General features: G+C 45.7%; 1 protein-coding gene across 2 annotated transcripts in view; it reads left to right on the top strand.

Annotated features, from left to right (window-relative positions):
* GTPBP1 (GTP binding protein 1) overlaps positions 1-21,747 on the top strand; it is a 743,996-nt gene that overhangs the window by 495,886 nt on the left and 226,363 nt on the right. For both annotated transcript variants that reach the window (XM_069652964.1, XM_069652965.1), the window contains exons 8-9: positions 19,127-19,309; positions 19,393-19,528. In XM_069652964.1, coding sequence (XP_069509065.1) covers positions 19,127-19,309; positions 19,393-19,528 — 319 coding nt within the window. The remainder of the gene's footprint in view (positions 1-19,126; positions 19,310-19,392; positions 19,529-21,747) is intronic.

Here is a 21,747-nt window from a genome sequence, read left to right as displayed (position 1 = left end):
TTGTGTTAAGACAGTTTTTCTGAAGTCCAACTAAGGGCTCAGTAAAACCATTCAACTGAAACAGTACACAACTCCACTCTCAGTATATGGATGTAGCCCCTGAGTATTTGGTAGTGTAGACAGAGCAGCCAGGCTTATCTTAGGAGGGAGGGGATGGAGGGGAGGGATGTAGGAAAGTACAAAGAACCTGTAGCATACAAATGGTCCAAAAGACACACTTAAACCCAGAAGTACTGTAAATAATAAAGGTTTATTATAAATACCAATAGGCCAAGGTAAATATTGGTGGGTAAGACATAGAATCATAAACACAATATAAAAACTAGGGGTGTACCGAACTCCGGCTTCGAGTAAGTATTTGGCCGTATTTCGGCTGAAAAGAAGCTATTCGGCTCCGGCCGAATAGTTTCTTGCTATTCGGCTCTTGACGAATACTTTGACATTCTCATTTGAATACAATGCAACATGAACTCAGAAATGGAAATATAGACTTCAGTTTACAAAACTGAATAGAATTAGACCTGACAAATTGCTATCACACAGCTGAAAAATTTCTTATATTGTAATATATTCTAATCTGCTCTTAGGGCATGTTTTGTTACAGATTCTTAGACAAAAATACTTTATACTTAGCCTGTAACAATACAGGAACATCTTTTCGTTTGGCAAGTGTTTTATATGCTATGTGCACTTTTTTCAGTTGGAAAAAATAAACTGAAAGAAATGTTCATAGATCCTTTCAGTTCCTGTCATGTCACTTCCCATTGCGTACGTCATAGTCCCCCCTTTTCTTTTTTTAAAGACTTGAGTCCTGAGTTTAACATTACCTGTTTATTTTATCAGGAAATTATAAGTTGCATATGTTTGTGTATTGGCGAGAAAGAGTGGCTAAGATAAGTGAAAAGTGAGCAGCATTTGTTTGGGTGGGGTCAATAGTTGTGAGATGGAGTTCACACATTTCAGATTTACTCTTGACTTGTGTCCTGCATGAGCCGACATGAACCATTTTATACATTTCTATGTGCGCTGCAAAGAAGTTTCAAAACTCAACCACATTGAACTGGATAGAGAATGCGATGCATCTGATTCACAAAGGCAGTCGTTTTGCATTTGTGAAGCCTCCTACTTTAACTGGCACTGAATATGCAACAATCTTCTGTACATCTGGTCCCTTCATTTTGGTTAAATCTGCTTTATTTCTGGCTTTTATACTTTAAATAAAGATGCTACATTAATTACAATGACGAGAAATAAAAGTATGGAATGCATTGAAAATGTTGATTTATTTGATTTTTTAATAAGTGTGTTTTTTGAAGTTTGGAACATGATTTATTAAATAAAGCAACTATTCAGCTTCATATTCGGCTTCGGCCGAATACTAAATATGCTGTTCGGTACAGCCCTAATAAAAACACAACACAATGCTTAAAGGTACACAGACCAACACAAAGACCTTGTTCAGCATCACTAACAGTATTTCTAGGCAAGTCAGACCTAATCCTACATATTTAGAATAGAACACACCTATTCAGGGGGAGTTAAACCACAGGTTACTTATAGATTACTTTCAGTAATTCAAGGGTAGTAGACCCTGTCGTCGTGCAGTAACACTCAGTTAAGGAATCACTTAGTAAACCAACCCTGTTACCAGAATATTTTTCTGATTAGTGGAACACAAATTCATGGAACAGTATAAATCTATAACTACGTTCAGAATAACCTTCAGTTATACCAGGTGAGTAAGACCTAATGGTGAAATAGCCTAACACAGTTGCTTTTCAGATCAGTGTAATACAGACTAAGGTAAGCAATAACTGTACACGTTTTTAGGATGGCACAAGGCAGACCAGGGTAATTAAAACCCATAGTACACTTATTCAGAATGGCACACAGCTATTCAAGGTAGTTAAAACCCAAGGCAGACCTATTCTAGACAGGCTATACAGCAAGTCAGGGGAAGCAAAACCCAGTTGGTGAACTTGTACGCTTTCTTTGTGAAAACAATACTTGGGTGAAGCCAACAGCATTACTTTTGGGAACTGGGGGAACCAATTCACAGGCGAGTAAAATAACCTTATATATACTTTTCAGAATAGCAAAAGCTATTCAAAGGACTTCAAACTGCTCATATTTTAGAGGGACAGTTACCAACCAACTCGTTCACAATTAAGTAACTTTTGGACACGTGTTTTACTTTTCAAAACATCAACCTTTTCTTATCCAGTTCTTCCCTAGTCTATTGCATGCATTCTCTCAGAGGCAGAGAGGGGACCTAGTGGTCTAGGTGCCAGCTGTAGGCAGGATGGGATAGGGTTCAGTTGCAGGAAATGTCAGGATTCCTGAGGAAGTCTCTTAGAGTTAGTTAATGTCCAGGGACTTCAGAGAAGGCACCCTAAAGGGATTCCATACTTAAGCATGTGCGAACTGGATGAGAGGACTTCCAGTCACATAATTCACCCTCAAAGCTACACATGAATCACACAAGGCTTAAGGTAAGTAATACCCTAGCCAACACAGTACCTCAGCACGGAAGAGGAGTTTGCAGCAGGATGTCTTCAGAATCTGCATCCAAAAATCTGGTCGATGAATGCCTTGTCGTGAAGACTGAAGACAGGACACTGGAAGGGAATTTGCAGCAGGGATCAACAGGGAAGACTCCAGACAAGGGTTTCTTCACAGCTGGATGTGGCTCTTTGGTTTTGGCACCATTTTCACGAGATAATAGAAGACTAAATATCGCTGGTCGGATTCTCGTCGCTAATCTGGTCCAGCACTCTGGTGAGGTGACTTCAAGGATTCAAATTAAGTGTCTGGAGGTTCTGCAGAATACCACCAACGTTTCTGCGTGATTCAGACTTCAGAGGACCGCGCACCGCATAATGGATCGAGGAACCAGGCTATGGGGTATTGCAGCCCGGCAAGATCGCAGCACACCAATGGATGGCTCATCATTTAATGTTTTTTAAATGTTTTTATTATAATGTGCCTCATACCGTACAGAAGTTTGGTTTTTAGGCGTGCATCCGGGATTGGAGCCTCTTTTGCTCTGTGTGGCCTTGCTTCCAAGACCAGCGTGTTGCCACTGTGCTGTGCCTGGTCTTGAGTCTAGTGGGTCTCACCAGGCTCTGGGTCGGGGTCATACTTTTCTGGATCCCCAGGTCGCTTGGAAGGAAGGTTAACAGCAGGCTCTCAGGTTGCTGGAAATCGCCACGCCCATTGTTTCTTCTTCTACCTCTTCGGTTTCAGCTCCAGTGTTTGACATCAGGACAACAAGCCCCCTACTGGGAGTTGGTTCCTTTCAGACAAGGTACAAAGGGCTGCAGAGTTTGGGACACCTCCCTTGCTTTCTGCCTTCTCAGTGTTTGAGCCTTTCTGTACCTTCATCCAGGGATTTATTCCAGCCTTTGGATTACATCTCGGAGGTGCAGAGGTGGAAGAAGGGTCAGATGAGGAGGGGCTTGTACCTCGTGAGGTTCTTGATGACCTTTTATCTGGTCATAGCCAGGTGGAAGACCTGTGTCAATACTTGCAGGACGCCAGTGATCTGAACACCTCCCCGGAGGTTGAGTATGGCAGGCCGCAGCCTGGTACACACGCTGAGTCTTCGTACAGGCGTATCATGTCGAGGGTGACGGAGTACTTGGAGTGGTCTGCTCCACCTGTGGATTTTCTGCAGGATGACCTGACAGATATATTGGACCAGGGTCCACCCACCGACCCAGTGCTGCCATTTCATATGGCCTTACAGAGAAGGGTGGCGGTGGCGTTTTGGACTGCTCCGTAGTGTCTCCCGGCAGTGAATAAGTCGCTACCAAAAAAATACCGTCCGGCCAGTGGCGACGCCAGCTACTTGTCTACGCACCCCACTCCGGAGAGTTTGGTGGTGCAGGCGGCTATGGCCTCAGCTAAGCAGGCTGCGTACCCTACCATCCCTCCGGATAGGGACGGCAAGCGCTTTGACGGCTGGGCGAAGAAAGTGTTTTCATCTGGGGGTATGGCTTTAAAGGCAGCCAACTCCGTTTGTGCCTTGGCAATATTCACTCACACTCTGTGGAATTGTGTATCTTTGGTGGCTGAACATATTCCCGCAGGGGAGGAACGGGATGGTTTTCTTGCCCTTGTGCAGGATGGCAAGGATGCCATGTGTGAATCCGTTCAGTCGGGTCTGGACGTGGCAGACTGTCAGCCGGTCCATGGCGGCAAGCACCGTGATGCGCAGGTTTGCATGGTTGCGGAAGTCGGGGTTTGCTCCTGATGTACAGTCCCGGCTTCTCAACATGCCCTTTGATGGTGACCATCTTTTTGGCAGCAAGGCTGACGAGAGCCTCGAGAGGTTGCAGACCTCCAAAGCTGCAGCAAAGTCATTGAGCGCTGCAGTACGTCAGCCTCCGCCTTTTCTTCCTAGGGGACAGCAATGGAGGGGAGGTTCCTTTCGATACTACTCTTCCTTCGGTTGATCGAGGAGAGCTGCCAGTCAAAGGGGCCAACGTAGAAGTACCAGAGGTGGAAAGCAAGGTACTGCCGCAGACGCTTCCGCTCAGTCATGAGGCCATATCCCATGGTTCGCCGGTTGGGGAAAGGCTGGCGCAGCATCTTGTAGAATGGCGTGCCATTACTTCAGATATGTGTGTTCTGGATATCGTAGCCCACGGCTACTGTCTTCCTTTCCGGCAGAGGCCTCATGACAATCCACCGGGAAGCTCTCTTTGAAGAGTCTGGATCCACTCCTTGTGCAGGAGATCATATCCCTGCTGGAGAAAGGCGCCATAGAACTGGTGCCTGTAGCGGAGAGGAACAAGGGATGGTATTCCCCATATTTTTTGATCCCGAAAAAAGACGGGGGATTAAGACCCATCATGAACTTGCGTGGTTTGAACAAGCTCCTCAGGAAGGACAAGTTCAAGATGGTTACTCTCTCTCTCGTCCTCCAGGCCCTTCAACTTCAGGATGTGGTTGGTGTCTCTCGACCTCAAGGATGTTTACTTTCATGTGCTGATTCATTCCAGGCACAGGAAGTACCCGAGGTTTTGCGGTTGGCGACTTGCATTTTCAGTTTCGGGTCCTGCCGTTCGGATTGACCTCCGCCCGAGGGTCTTCACCAAGCTAATGGTGTGTCACTAACGTCGGTAATGTCCTCTTCTTCAGACGATAAAGTAGACTCTTCCCCCTTCCCCCAACTCCTCACCTTCCTCTTTCTTCTTAGGTTTTCCTTCCTTGTGTCTTGAAGGTCTCTCTTTTTTTTAATGAAGGTAAGGACGCCCTCGATGGGATGCCACCGTGCCACTAAAATAGGGGGAATGGGGGTAACCCCACCGGGAGCGCCAGCAAGGGGAAAAAGCCGGAGGCACAAAAAAACCCTAAGAGACTTCCTTCAGATAGATGAGGCTAGGTAAGCTGGTTAAGAACGCACAAGGGATGGACGAAGTCACTCCAGGAGTAGGCAGTAGTGAGGATCAACAAGGTCCAGGAGGTAAGAGGAGAAGGCTAAGGCAGTCCAGGAAACAGGTAAGGATCGGGGTACACAGATCCAACAGGTAAGGAGGCAAGGCGAAGGCAGACCAAACAGTAGGCCAAGGTCGGGTACACAGCAGATCAAACAGGTAAGGAGGCAAGACAAGGGCAGTCCTAACAGCAGGCCAAGGTCGGGTGCACAGCGGATCCAATGTAAACAGTAAAGAAGAAAACAAAGAAGGAAAAAGGGAAGACGAGAAGAGGAAAGTAGGGACCGAACGAGAAGAAAGAGGAAAAAAAAGGATTAGAGAGAGGAGGAGAGAAAGCAGGTAGGAGAGGAAAGGCAGAATATAATAGGGGCTAGCGAGAGCAAGGATACAGAACTCCCAAGAAACTGGGTAGCAAAACGAGCAAACAAGGCGAGGAAGCGAGAACACAGTGGGAGCGGCAGCAACACAGGAAGAAACCCGGAAACATTGCAACGCGTATGTAGCCAGGAAGTGATGGAATATATACTTCCAGCTATGTACGCGTGCAACATCTAGAACGGTGCAGAGAAAAGCCGTGTCAGGAAGCGCAATGGCGGACTGTAACACCAGCGATTCCGCGCCAGCGATTCCACACCCGCCATTCCTGCCGCGATATGACATGGTGGTGGTGGCAGCGTATCTCAGGAAAGGGGGGATTCACGTCTACCCCTACCTGGACGATTGGTTGATCAGGGCGCACTCTCCTGAGCAAGCCCTGGATCATCTGTCGGTCACCTGCCACTCCTTTCACAAGCTGGGCTTCTCCCTCAACTTAAAGAGGTCTCTTTTGACACCTACCCAGCGGCTCCAGTACATCGAAACAGTGCCCGACACATCCCTGGGGCAGTGTTCACCTCCCCAGGTGAGGGCTCACCACATTCTGCAGATGGTGGACAAGTTTCAACGTGCACAGAGTCTCCCGGCAATCGAGTTCTTGAGATTGCTCTGCCTCATAGCATCCTGCATTTTACTGGTGCCAGAGGCTAGGCTGCGGATGAGATCTCTGCAGTGGGCACTTAAGATGCAGTGGTCGCAGTTCTCCGGCAGGATGTCGGACCCCGTTCAGATTCCGCCCTCGGCCACCCAGGACCTTCTGTGGTGGAGCGTAGAAGGCAATTTTATGAAGGGCGCTCCATTTTGGCTACTCTGGCCGTAGGTAACGATTGTGACGGACGCATCCCTCACGGGATGGGGAGCTCATGCCAATGAGCTGACAGTCAGCGGTCGTTGGTCTCCATCGGAGTCCAGACTCCATATCAGTCTGCTGGAGCTGAGAGCCGTCAGGTTAGCCCTGAAGACTTTTCTGCCGTCTGTGCGGGGGAAGAGTGTCCTGATTATGACGGAAAATACAGTGGCCATGCACTATCTCAACAAAAAGGGGCGGGGGGGGGGGCATGATCTCTCCCACTGTGCAGAGAGGCGATGCAGCTCTGGTTCTGGGCCATCCAGCAGGAAATTTCGATCTCGGCAGTTCATCTGGCCGGAGACGAAAACGCAGCGGCGGACACTCTGAGCAGGCAGAGCACGGTCTCTCAAGAGTGGGAGCTGGCTCAGGAAGTTCTTTTGGAGATCTTCGCCCTTTGGGGGACCCCACAAGTGGATCTCTTTGCCACCAGTGTCAACTGGATGTGTGAAAGATTCTGTTTGTGGGAATTTCCTTAGGGGACGCGTTCGTAGTGGAGTGTCCTTCCCACTGCTGTATGTGTTTCCTCCTGTCCCTGTCATTCTGCAAGTGTTGCGGAGGTTCGGTTCCCGAATTATCCTCATTGCTCCGGCATGGGCCAGGAGAGTGTGGTACCTGGACCTTCTCGACATGTCTATTTGCCCTCCACGCCGTCTTCCTTCTGAGATGCTCTGCTCTCACGGAAGGGGGGGTTGGGTTCTCCATCCAGAGGTCAAGTCTCTCAGCCTTCATGCTTGGCATCTGAATGGCTGAGGTATAGGGATTGGGACCTCCCTGAAAACGTGATGGAGGTGTTGCTTTCAGCCAGAAGGCCTGCAACAAAAACCCTGTATCGTTGCCGTTGGAGAATGTTCTGCGACTGGTGCAGGGTACAGAATGTGGATCCTTTTCAGTGTTCAATTCCTGTGGTTCTGTCTTTTTTGCTTTCATTAGCCCACAAGGGCCTGCAAGTGGGTACCATTAAGGGTTACCTGGCTGCGCTGTCTATATTTAAGTGCTCGTCTGAGGAGTGTTCTTATTTTAAGGTTCCTTTGATTTCTCAGTTTCTAAAAGGGCTAACTAATGTGTGTCCACCGTCGCCTTTCCAGGTGCCGGGAAGGGATTTGAACTTGGTTCTAAAGTTCCTAATGGGAGCTCAGTTTGAGTCCTTACATTCTTGTCCAATGAGAATGCTGTCCTTTAAGACTGTATTTTTAGTTGCGGTTACTTCCGCTCGCAGAGTGAGTTAGTTGCAGGCACTCTCCGCCAAGCCACCTTTCACAGTGTTCCCTAAGGACAGGGTTGTCCTTAGTGTTCGTCCTTCTTTTCTTCCAAAGGTTGTGTCGGAATTTCATTTGAGCCAGAAGGTTATTCTTCTGGCGTTCTATCCTCCGCATCTTGGTAAGGAAGAGGAGAGGATTCATAGATTGAATCTAAGGAGAGCTTTGAGCTTCTATCTCTCACGGATGTCCCGGGTCAGAGTGGACGATCAGCTATTTGTAGGATACGCTGGAAGGCGTTTATGTTAAGCTGTTACCAAGCAGACCTTGTCCAGATGGATAATTTTGACGATCTCTGAATGTTACCGTTTGGTGGGTAAGGACCGTCCGGTAGGCTTACGGGCCCATTCTACTAGGGGTGTGACTGCCTCTACTGCTCTGCAGAGGGGTGTTCCCATTCATAATATCTGTGAAGCAGCCACATGGGCCTCTGTCCATACTTTTGTAAAACACTACTCCAGGATTCTATCCATGGGCAAGATTTGGCCTTTGGTAAGGCGGTCCTCTATTCTACAATTTGATTGGGCATTCTGATATTCTAAATTCTTTTCCCACCTCCATACGTTGGTACTGCTTTGGGAGTCTGTCATAGATGTGGAATACGTCAGAGGACACAATCCCCTCGAAGAACAAGTTTCTTTCTCAACACCGGAGAATAAAACCAAAACAACAATAAGACAAACGAATCATCAAAAAAGGACAGTGACAAACCGCTAGAACCGACAGAAGTACCCGGGGCACCAACAGGGCTGACGCTGGACACAGGGGTCCACCCGCGAGACACAGAGAAACGGATACAACTACTCCAGCCAACCCTTACCATCCCCCACCGCCCTTACAGCCACAACTAGGTCCCACGAGGCTGTGGAACAGACAATATACCACCAATCACCACACAACCGGGTGTATGGACACTAGCAGCGGCGCTAGTCATGTGGAGGGGGGGAGGAGCATGCAAGGTTATTAAGGGAGCGGGCGGAAGGGGCAGCTAGATCCTCAAACGGCCTCGAATGGAAAATCGGGCACATACCTCCTGAGGCTCAGGGTGTACAAGCATCCCGTCGGGTAAGATTACACGGTCCAGTCCAGGATAGAGATGACTAACGAATACCATTAACAATTTCCTTCTCTGCATACACCTCTCAAACTCCAAACCAAACACAACCACAAACCTCTAGCGCAGCAAACCGCACGAACTTCACTACACTGCAACAACAAAACAAAAAAAACACATAGACTCGCACATCAGCACACGACGACTACCGGCCGCATACACCCCAGGCCCAGCCGACGGAACCACCGGGCTGAGGCTGCCAACAGCACATCACTGCAATCTTGCACTTTTCCAGCCTCCACCCACTAACCCACCATCCCCCCCCTCTTTCAGAGCCGCCAGAGCGCCAGGGGACCACTCCGGTGGTGATAGTGCGCGGTACAAATGACCTTTAACATTAACATTAACATTTCTTACCTGGAAAAGTTCTTTCGATGGGATGTTCCTCCGACGTATTCCACATCGCACCCTCCCAGCCTGCCCCTCTACAGAATTTCTTATGCGATTGCAGCTTACGTTTCCACAAGGCTTTCTGTGGTCATACTTGCAGAAGATTGGTGCCACACGTTCTGGGGGAAAAAACTACAGCTGAGGCTACGGGCGTTGTGCGTCCTACATATGACATCCGGTGACGTTGGCCATCGGAGGAGGTCCTCGAGGGAGCGGATCTATGTCATCGACACAGGACGTAGATGCCGAAAATGTTTCAAAGGCAGCACAGCTGTGGTGATTACTGTCCTAGATGTTGAATATGTTGGAGGAACATCCCATCGAAAGAACATTAACAGGTAAGAAAGTAACTTGTTCTTCTAGCCTTTTGGCTTTCCCACGACTTGTGATGGGGAACTCTTGAGATTTTCTACCGCTTTTCAGGCCCTTAACTGGAACTTTGACTCTGATGTTTTAAGCCTACTAACATGATGGGGATGGACTGGCGAGTTAGCTGCCTTATAATTTGTAAGCTATTGGTTTATTGCATTTGTATTCACTTTACTTGTTGCAGTTGGCATTGCTTTAAATTAATTGCTTGGCTGTGTTATTAGTGTAAAGTATAAGTACTTACTTTGAAACTGCGTGTGTGGGCGTCTGTGTGTGTTTTTGTTAATGTTTGGGATTTTGCCTGCAGAGCCTAACAACTATTTTTGTTCTTCTGTGTTAAATCTAATATTTGTTTTATGTGTAGTTGATTGTACTTTTAGACTGCCCCAATATCTCCTAAAGTCTGCTCTTTCTACATTACCTTGATAGAATCTGGCTAGTCTAAATGTCAGAAAACATGTTCACTAGGTTGTGTGATGAAGCCTTCAGAGTCATCACTGAACCTCCGCCTAAGATCTCCTCCCATGTTGCCTAAGAAGGCAGTCGCTACCTGATCCCAACCCTGGGGGTGGTGCCATGAGGGAGGGTCACATGGGAAGAGATGGATGTCAAGGGGAAGTGGTCACTCCTTTGGGAGGGATGCAGTATTCATCTTCTAGTGAGGATGAGTCATGTAATCTCCAAATATCTAATGGCATCTTGTCATTGTAAAAGTCCCTCTCATGAAGAAACCCAAGGAAATATCTGTGAAGAGTTATCTAGGCAGAATCAGTTATATACTTTGGGAATTCCTGAATTAAATGCAACATCCTCCAATGCCCATGATTCTGTCTTGGGGAAATTTTAAGCCCTGATAAGTCTCACACACCTCTGATATAACATCTCCGAACTTTGATAACATTGAGTACAACAACCACACAGAAATGCGTAGACCTAAAAGACTTAAATCCATTATGGACTTCAAGATCCATAATGCCTGTGGTACTGGGACGAGGAAGACTGGCCATGAGTTAGTGAGGATCAAAAGTTCCCCTGAAAAGAATGTGCGGTCTAGTTGTTTGAAGGTAAATTCCCCTGAGTGGGTCATTTAAATCAGAAAATGTTCCACAGCTTGGTGATGGAGGTGGAAGGGGAAGGAGCAGGAGAGATTCCATTCTTGGAGTCTGTGGCTTGGGGTCCAAGGGTGTGCTCAATAGCAGGTGTGCAGAGAGGCGAGAAAGCGGATGCAGGGCTTATGCAAGGAGGTCCGGAGAGCCTTGGTCGCTGAAGGTGGAGCTGCAGAGGCTCCAATAGAGAGACCCAGACGGTGAGAGAACCGAAGAGACCCCCGAGACTCTGAAAAGAACCACCACTGGGCCGCCCAGCACATGAGAACGCTGAAGCTGCCAACCGTAACCGGTGAGCCTCAGAAGAGGCACAGGGCACCGGGGCGCTTTGTAGCGTGTACGACTCCCGCAAGGAGTCGGAGAGCAAAGTAACATAAGGAGGAGGAGGAGGCAAAGAGAAGAAAGAGATGAATGCCTAATCAAACTACTAATTGGAAATATGAGAGTGCAAGAAGGGCACAACTCTCCATTTATGAGAAGTCAACTTGGGAAAACGTGTAACCCATCTTGCCAACAGTGCAGCCACTAGCACCAAGAGGTAAAAGGGCAACAAGGGCACAATGCTCCTTTCCTGAGATACCAGTTTGGGGAAATCTGTAACCCATATTGCCACTAAGAAGAGATCAACTGTAATAGTAAGAGTTTTCTCCTTGGCAGGAGAGTGAACCAGGAAATGGACCATTTATAGTTAGTCCTAGCAGGCGAGTAGACCAGGAAAATAACAGTTGATTGGAAGAAATGTGGTTGTGGTAAAAAATGTGTTTAGAGACATTGATAACGTCATCATGTTTTGTAAAGAAGAGTCCTACACGATTCTTGATGCTCGTCAGTGATGTTTATTTACAAGATATAGGAGCAATAAAGACCCCCAACCCATACTCTAGAGAACAGCAAGTTAACTGATCACAACCAAGAAATAGCATTCTAAAGCTGATGTAGAACACTCCATATTCCATCTCGGTGTTCCACATGCTACAAAGCACATATCACAACACCCCCCCCTTTACCACACGCACGCGCACCCCAATGCACAACTATATACAATGGTGTAGCTTCATCATAGAGCAAGCTCACAACAGAAAATGTACAAAGCTGGTCAATAAGTAAATAGATGACTAGTCTCACTCCCCACCATACCATCATTGTGGGGTTGATTTCACTCTTGCCACCCTGGCCATATTCCATACCTGCCCACCATGTACTCTTACAGCACCCCTCAACACTTGCGTTACCTCTATGGGTTCAGTATACAATGCATTCCCCTTCCTTTTAACAACTCCGTTCTTGATGCGACCCCAATCTCCCACTTCAATATCTAATCCTTTCCTTCCCAACCTCTCCTTCACCTTCCTTACCCACTCATCTTTCTTCTTAACCATCCTTCCTCTCACTTCTTCCATTACACAATCAGATTCCCGTGCTCTACCCAACCTAGGTGATGAAACCCTAGTGTTAGGCTTCCTTCCCCTTATCAACTCAAAATGACTCCTACCCGTAAATGAATGCAGAGCTAATCGTAAGACGTACAGCCTATCCCTCCACAGCCATTTTTCTGTCTTTTCCACATGCTGCCGCCATCTGTACTGCTTCCACCACACAGCCATTAACTCTTTCTACCATCCCTTTAGTCTGAGGCTGGTACAACGCTGTTCTGAAATGTTTCACACCACATTATCCCAGGTATTCTTTGAAAATATCCCCCAATAAATTGTCTCCCATTGTCAGTCAACATCCATCCAGGGAAACCTTACCTCTCAAAGATACAATGTAGAAACTCAACCATGCTCTGCACCGTTATGCCCCGCACAATCTGAAATTCCGTCCACCTCGAGAACCAATCTACCAAGGCAATTATAAATCTTCCACGCCCATTCCCCATATCAAAGGGTCCTACAATATCATTGCCAACTCACTCCATAGTTTGTCAGGCGCGTCAACATTCACCATGGGCTGTTGCTTGGCCACAACATTTTTCCTAGATACTTTACATTCAATACATTTACCTACTATCCTTTCCACATCCCGATCGAATCCCGGCCACCAATACTCTCCTCTCAAAACTCCTTTGCTTTTATACACCCACACATGTCCTTCATGTCCATCCTCCACCAATCTCCCCCTTAAGGCAGCAGGAACCACTGCTCGATCCCATCGATATAAAATGCCATTCCTGACACTCAACTCAGATTGACGCATACAAAAGCCTCCTCCACCCTCAATGCGGCTAGCCACTCCTCTTGGGTAATCGCCCATCTTGGGATACATACAGCATATCGGTAATTCCATCCTCCTCCAACCCACACTGGACCTCACCCTCATCCTCACACAGTCTCGACACATGGTCTGCCCTCACATTCTCCTTCCCTGAAATAATCTCCACCTCAAATTGGTATCCCTGCAACCTGGCACCCAATATGCCACACTCCTTGAAACTCTTTCCAGCCCCTTCTTCATAAAAATGGACTTGAGCGGCCTATGGTCAGTTCTGATGGTGAACTCCACACCCCACACAAAGTTGCAAAACTTCTCAACACCCCCATGAGAGGCTGAAGTCTTTCCCCAAGACAGAGTAGTTCCTTTCAGCGCCCCTTAGCATCCTCGATGCATGCGTGACAACCATGTCCTGCCCATCCTTCCCAAACTGGGTTAACAGTGCACCAATTCCTGCCTCACTGGCATCTACAGAAATAATACACTTCTTTCCTGTATCAAACATTGCCAGTGCTCGAGCCATATCAATCTCCCTTTTATTCCATGAAATTCCTCCTCGCACTTGGCATCCTACTCAAAATCAACACCTTTTTTGAGCTAACCTCTCATCTGTGTTACTTTGTCGGCAAAATTGTTCACAAATTTATGATGGAACTCTATCATTCCTAGGAAGGAACGAAACTCCCCCTTCCCTTTGGGTGATCTCACCTTCTTAATGCCATCGACCAAATCTTTCCTCAGTCACAGCCCCTCCGCTGATATCTCATGTGCTAAATATTCCACATCATCCTTTCCAAACGCACACTTCTCTGCTCTCAGTGTAATGTGCCTCTGTCCCAATATTTGTATCACCTTCACGTTCTCTTCATTTCTCTCCCCGGTATCTCCACGCACCAAGATGTCATCCTGAAAACACCACACTCCTTCTGTCCCCCTCAACATTCTGTCCATCACCTTTTGAAAAACCGATGATGCAGACACTAACCCAAATGGCATCCTTCAAAACTGGAAAATTCCTTTGTGCTTTATAAATGCTGTACATTTCTTGGATGACTCATCTAGCCGTATCTGGTGATAGGTGGACACCATGTCCAACTTGGTGAAGAATTTTGCCCGACCAATCAATGCTAACATCTCCGACATGTTGGGCAATGGGTGTCTTTCCGCTACAACACACTTGTTTAATTCCCTCAAATCTACACATAATCTCAGTCCTCCACTGGATTTCTTTACGACCACAAGAAGGGGATAACCACTGCAAACTCCTCGCAGGTTCAATTGTCCCTGCATCTCTCAAACTCTTAAGTTCTCCCCCACTCCGTCCCTGAGCACCATGGCAACAGGGTGAAGTTTTGCCACCACAGCCGACGATGCCACCCTCCTCGTAACGCTGCTTCTCCTGTTGGCAACCACGTCAGCTTCTCTGTCAAAAGCGTCTTGCCGGATGTACTGGATGGTGGGGGTCTGACGGGCAATCCTCGTCGCCAGTGTAAAGAAGAGCCCCACACGATTCTTGATGCTAATCAGTGAAGTTTATTTACAAGATATAGGAGCAATAAAGACCCCCAAACAATACTCTGGACAACAGCAAGTCAACTGATCACAACCAAGAAATAACATTCTAAAGCTGATGTAGAACACTCCATATTCCATCTCAGTGTTCCACATGCTACCACACACATATATTACAACATGTTTACAAATTGTTGTATCCCCAAAAGTAGTAGTTGTGCTATCCTGGCAAACACATTCCATTGTAGGAATATTTGTGATGAGTTAAGATGTACTTTGAATCCTGAGAAAGACATGATTTGCGAAAGAAAACAATTGCTTTGGTTTATTAACTATTGTTCATGAAAGAGATATTTGCCTTACCAAGAAGGAGATTGTGGAGGAAAACTACTGTTTTAGTTTTTGAACAAATGTTTGTGAAACAGACCACTTCCAAGAGTTCTATGGAAAGGGTGACCTGATATGACCAGGTTTCTATTCAGCAAAACCAGGATTGTGGGAATATTTTTAATCCAATCCAACTAGAGCTGTGGGTGGTATGCAATGCCATATTGACTCAGAAGTGGGGGAAGGCTCCAGGTTCCGATTTAATGCCTATTGACCTAATTAAAGATGAACCATTGGTATGGTCGCCCACACTTTGGCTCCTTTTTAATACTTGCCTCAAACAGAGTAGAAGTCCCTGCTCCTGGCAAAAGGCAACATTCAGTTCAATTTATAAGGGAAAGAGGGACGATCCAGCCAATTAGACCAATTTCCTTATTGGATAGTGTGGGGAAAGTCTTTGCAAAAGCCATACATGCTCATTTGCAAGAATGGGTCTCCCAGGGTAATGTGATCGGCCACCTGCAAGCTCGGTTCGTACCAAGGATAAGCGCATTAGATCAGGCTTTCTGTCTCCGCTTAATTATGCAGAAATAATCGGCCCTGAAAAAGATGAAGGTATTTTCTGTCTTTGTCAACCTCGGGACCACGTTCGATAGTGTGTCTGGGGTGACATTGTGGGTAATACTTGCAAAAAAGGGAATACCAACTGGACTTCTACAGATAATAATCCAACTTTACTCTAACAACACTGCCTCAGAACGTTGGGGGCTGGCCGATGAACTCAGACCAATTTAAGGTATCCAGAGGGATGAGGCAGGGTTGTATACTGGCCCACCTCCTCTTCCTGATTTATATTGACGAGTGGTTCCAAAATATCTTGATTGCCTGAAATTGGGACAAGAGGCCTGCCCAATCCGCTTCTTTGCAGACAATGCCGTCCTTTTATCAACATCTGCTAAGGGGTTTATGGAAACGGAGGCTTTCACAGAGAAATGCTTGGAACTCCAACTTGACATAAACATGGAGAAAACCAAGGCATTGGTCTTTCAGCCTATGCAAAATCTAGGCTGGCCATCAATAAAACCACCCTCGAGCAAGTGCAACAATGACTATCTAGGGGGGAGATTGAATGACCAAGGCATTTGACCCTCTCAGCTGTCTAAATGCAGCTTGACTTTGGAAAAATGTGTGTTGGGGAGCTGGGGGGGGGGCGCATATTGCTATTCTTCTATTCACATGGCCAAGGCCATATTTCACCTGCCGCCACAATGTATTCAGCTCAAGCAAAGTGAGCGGCAATGTAAGTGGCTGAAATCTGGGGCCATTCTGACACTAATAAATTGGGCCTGGCCGAAAGATCTTTTCTGAAAAAAAGTTTAGGATTGCCTAATTCATTTCCGATCACCCCCATCTATTTTGAACTGGGCCCAAGACCAATCCAGAAAGAGGTCTTATTGAAACCGGTCTTCTTCTGACAGAGATTGTGGTCAGTCCCAGAGTAGCAAATATATCTGGATGCTATGTCCCATATTCTGGAGGCCGAGGGTGGTAGGTCTTTGCTGTGGTTCTGGCATGTTAAGAACCTGTTGGTACAAATGGAACTGGGAGATCTCTGACAGAAGCCTAAGGGAATCGCCCATGATGATATTTCCAAAGCAAAAATATCTCCTGGAGACTGATCGAGGCCTAGTTGATCAATAATTGTATGAGAGTAACATCAGGCATTAATTACTTACTTGTCATCCTAGGGGTTCGAAAAATATCTAGACATGTCAGGCCCCCATGTGCACGTAGCCTTTACATCAGGTTTAGATTCTCACAATTGAACTTGGCATACCATACAAAAAAAATAGTTGCCCAATGAAAATATGTCCAGTATGTGGTTCTGCTAAGGAATGTTTCTCACTTCTTCTTTTGCCAGAGCTATTGAGTAGCATGATACACGTTTTTAAAAACAATATGTAATACGTATGACATGCGTCATATAAATCCTGCGCTCCAGCTTTTTAAAAACTGATGAAATGAAAGTGGTCTACTGTGTAGCAAGTTATCTTGGATAGGCCTGGCGAGTAAGGGTGAAAACCATAAAAGATGGAAACCTGGTGCCATGATATTCAAGCACTTTCTACCTGTCTGCATATTATGAGTTTGTCAAACCACAAGCTAACTGGTGCAAACTTATTATGCATTGTACTGTGCACATGATTTTAGAACCTATTTTAGATTTTAGTAATGATTCCTATCCTACATATTTATGTTTTGGCTGCAAAATGAATTATGTTTTGAATATAGTGTTCTTTTTATGCTCTCTAAATGTGTATTTTTGGCAAATTACTATTTTGTCGAATAAAAGCCAATTGAATTGTAAAATACATTTGCTTTACCAAGTGGAAAGATACAGTGCATGGAAAACGCATTTTTGTGTTGAACTGAACAGATCCTTGTTGAATCAGAACTTATCTAAGGATATTCCTGAATTGATCCAGGGGAAGGGAGCCCAACCCTGGTCACAAGGAGTACGTTCTGATGTTGAACTGGCGATAACGAAACATTCTTTATAAATTTGTGTTGTATGTATTTGTGGTTTGGATGCTTTTTGGACACTGGGTCATCTTCCTTTAGTTTGTTTGCTAGGTAGGGACATGCTCGTTAGGATACGGAAAGATAGGTGTTTATCTCACCCTTTTTATTTAATAAAATGCCAAATCAAATGCCAAACATTGAGAAAACTATCCCATTGTGTCCGTCTCACCTGTCTGACCCCTCACCGTTGGCTGCTCACAAACCTCCATAGGGTTGTTTCTGAAAATCCATCCTAACACCCTCCAAGGCAGGCATCACCCATGACCATGTATCGCTACATCTGTGTCCCGCTCTTGCTCGTATGAGAAGCATTGATTTTGGGTTCTGTACTATATTTCATACAAGGATTCCTGATGGGGACACACATCGGTGCAGTAGGCTGAGCACAATTGAAGTGATACACATGCACTGTCAGCGGCCAAATAGCCGACTGTGACATATTTCTTGCACAAGTTACATGGTGCTTTAACCCTAAGAGTATTTTAGTTCTCGTGAGCAGAGATGGCGTCCCTCATGAGGCTTCAGATTAGGATGCCTGAGGGGAACATGTTAAGTACCAAGGGCCAGAGATAGTTTAGGACTTAAAATCTCAAGATTCCCATTGCTGTCTCATGGGAAACCGCATCTGGCGCCTCGATTTGGTACTGGATTTAAACAGGGGTTTCCTGCCAGGACATCTCATGTCACAGACTGCCACCAACCCACAAGACTGGTACGTTTTCTGTGTAACGGTTGCCATTTTTGGCTTTTCCTGCATTCCTCGTGTTATGGATTGGTAAGGATCGTCTTTCCTCTTCCTTTAAGGCTTTCTATATTAGCAACGTCAATTTGCATTTAGCCAATTTACATTTCAATTGGTGCCTTCAGTTTGATTCTCTTGATCACAAGCTTTATGCAATCCTTCGAGAACTTTTAAAAATAGATGTACTACGGTTAGAAAAAACAATGGTACACTGTTGGAGATTTTCTTTTGCGCAATCTTATTTTATTTAGTAAACTGAAAATGCAAAAGCTAGGCATTTCATCATGAAACCTTTGTTTGGATAAAATAAGCATTTATTCCCCTCCCGGATGACAACATATTAAAATCTGGAAATCTATTTAAGAATTCTTCAGCCTCAGACTTAACTCTCTGAGTGCGGTACAGTTGCTACTCAATGCTGTACACTTAGCCCAGAAGTTTCACACTGCAAATGGAAAACAATACTTACATCTATATGGCACAGTTGAACCACAGGATGGGTGCAATTGAAAGGATGTGAATCTAGAGGAGACCTCAGACTGCAAAGCTTTTCTAATGGGTAATTAAGCTTTGTTTATTCTGATCTCCACAGACCCGTGTTGGGCCACCTTTTCACCTCCCCACCTCTTTTTTACAACTGTTGTGTAACATATTTTTACGACAATGGCTACATGTCTTGGGCAGTGCAGAATGGAAATTCATGGAGGGGGGATCACATCTGGGGCAAATGGAGGTGATACCATTCAGTTTGGAATGTGTGCTTTGTGTGTGCAGACTATGAGCAGGATGAGTGAGAAAGCATGAAGGGATTTATAATTTTTTCTACTTAACCTCTTTTTCCATATCGCAGGGTGTGGGTACTGTTGTGTCTGGAACCACCCTCCGGGGACTGATCCGGCTGAACGACACCCTGCTGCTGGGGCCAGATCCTCTGGGTAGCTTTCTGCCCCTTGCGGTCAAGTCTATCCACCGCAAACGAATGCCTGTTAAAGAGGTGCGAGGTGGTCAAACAGCCTCCTTTGCGCTAAAGAAGGTGAGTCTGTCGCTCGTCTTTCCATCTTTCTCTCTTTTCCTCTTTTGTACAGCTTACACTCTGCATCCTCTTTTCATTTACAGATCAAACGCTCCTCTATACGTAAGGGCATGGTGATGGTGTCCCCCAGACTCAGCCCCCAAGCATCCTGGGAATTTGAGGCAGAGATCCTGGTGCTGCACCACCCGACCACTATTAGCCCACGATACCAGGCCATGGGTAAGTCTCATCTCCAAAGGCTGTCGTTGGAAATGGAGGCGGCATAGGAACACTACAAATTCAGGTCATATCTTTTTATCCATCCCGCTAGAATTGCATCTCTGTACTATTGTCGAATGACAGCCTTTATTGTAAGAGGCCTACAAATACAGAAAGTTTCTTCAGTGGTCTCTCTCTTTCTGTTGATTATCCCATTTAACGTTGCCTTAGCAGACATTTAGTTCTGTTGTGATCTCCAAACGGCACAAAGGGAATAAGGGGTGCTTGCTTTTCAAGCTGGAATCAGAGATCATTGTTTTGTGGAGAACATTGGGTATTTTTTTCTAAAGCAGTATATTGATTTTGACATTGACAAAACAAAACTGACATGGAATTGCAGCATCACTCACGAAAGAAGCAATTATACACGAGTTGAGTAGCCTGAAATTTAACATAACATAACATTCCTCCTAAATCCCCTCCCACCCCCGCAAATTCCCTCCCATCCCCTTAAGCCACCATAATCAAGAGGGCGTAGACATTCACATTTTCAAGTTCCCAGGTTACCAATAAGGTCAGATCGCACATCCAGGGTATCAAATAGGTCCAGTGCCCTTAATCTTTGGGGGCAAGTAGCATGTATAAATTCTGATGTCATAAGTGGTGACGGCAATCTGCATTTCTGATCATAACACTCGCTGTCATCCTTTAAGACTGTCGAGCTTTTTTCCATTGTCAAGCTTGACCACAATCTCAACCAACAAAGTTTTATATGGGGCGAATCTTTGTTTTTCCAATTGGCCGCTATTACCACCTTAGCAGTTATAATGCTGTTATCGTCCTACCTTCTATTGAAAATAATGGATAATTTTATCTGGGATGCCCAATAATACCAAGTCCGGGTTAAACGGAAAGGAGCATCCAGCACTTATGGATATGTATACAAGTTCCTCTTCACAAAATGGTTTAATTTTTGGACACTCCCATGATAAATGCATCAGAGTCCCACTATTTCCACTTTCTCGCCAACAGTGCCCTGTAGAACTGGGGTAAATAATCTGCAATCTGTCTGCCGTTAAATACCATCTCGATAGCACTTTATAGGCTGCCTCTTTTAACTGTACCACTGAAGCCACCTTATTGGTTCTCTAACAGATACCTTCCCACTCTTGTCAGAGGTTTGAATACCCAGGTCTTTTTCCCATGCAGTCATGTAAGCCATTTCTTCTTTCCTGTCCCATTGAGCAACAGGTGGTAAATGCTGGAGATGAGCCCCTTAGTGGTATTAGTTTCTGGAACAAACTTCTCCAATTGCAGTATATCTTTAGTTTCTAGTTGTATTGTATTGTAGTCGTCATTTATATAGCGCCTTTTCCCATTTGTATGGCCTCAACCCGAGTTGTCGTAGGAACCCCCTCGGGGACCTAAGGATTTAAGAGGACTGGTTATGCAACCCAAGAGATCAGACACATGGACAGGTGCTGAGGGAGGTCACGACAGAACGCTAGTGCAGGAGACTCGAAATGTATCCAGCTAGACCAAAATGTGTTCTTGGTTACCGGTGTACTCTAATGGCAGGCGTGTTGAGGCAATTCCGGTGTTTCAGTGCGAAGCAGTTATGTGACCAGCTAGACCAAATTTGTCAGTCATAGCAGCATTCTAGAGTGCATGGATGGATACCCGTTCCTACGGCAGATGTCCACCGAAGTGGTGCGTTTATACATATAAGCTCAGATCGAGCTTATCTTTGATGTCGCTCTGTCATCCAATTTTCTGTGGGGGAAAAAAAGCCAGCTACCTTTTCAGACATTTCTAGGCACTATGGACGACTGTTCCACCTAGAAGATGTTATAGGACAACCAGTCTATTTCACTTGGTAGACTTAAGAGTAGACAGGCTACCATAGAAACTAGGCTAATGGGATTCTCTGAGTGCAATCAACAGGTTACCTTTATAGTGTCACTACATATCTTCCACATTCTACAAACGCTAACCAAAGCAGTCTGATAAACGCAATATCAAGGATATCTGCATGTAACGACTGTGTGTGTTACAACGGCTAATTTAAGCAGTTTTAAGTGCAATGGAGGGTTACAACATATATCTTCAAGTGTCATAGGTGGGCTACACATTGTAGGTGTAAATGCTTGAAGTGTACCACATTTGTTACCCTCATTGTGCTTTCTTCTGGTTGCAATGCCAGGCTACCCGCATACCTAAGTACATGGCTGTCCTTACAG

Source organism: Ambystoma mexicanum, chromosome 3q, assembly GCF_040938575.1.
Source record: "Ambystoma mexicanum isolate Mex_15411 chromosome 3q, UKY_AmexF1_1, whole genome shotgun sequence".
NCBI classification, from domain to species: domain Eukaryota; kingdom Metazoa; phylum Chordata; class Amphibia; order Caudata; family Ambystomatidae; genus Ambystoma; species Ambystoma mexicanum.
Note: the sequence above shows the minus strand (reverse complement) of the source record. Positions and strands in the feature narration are given on the sequence as shown.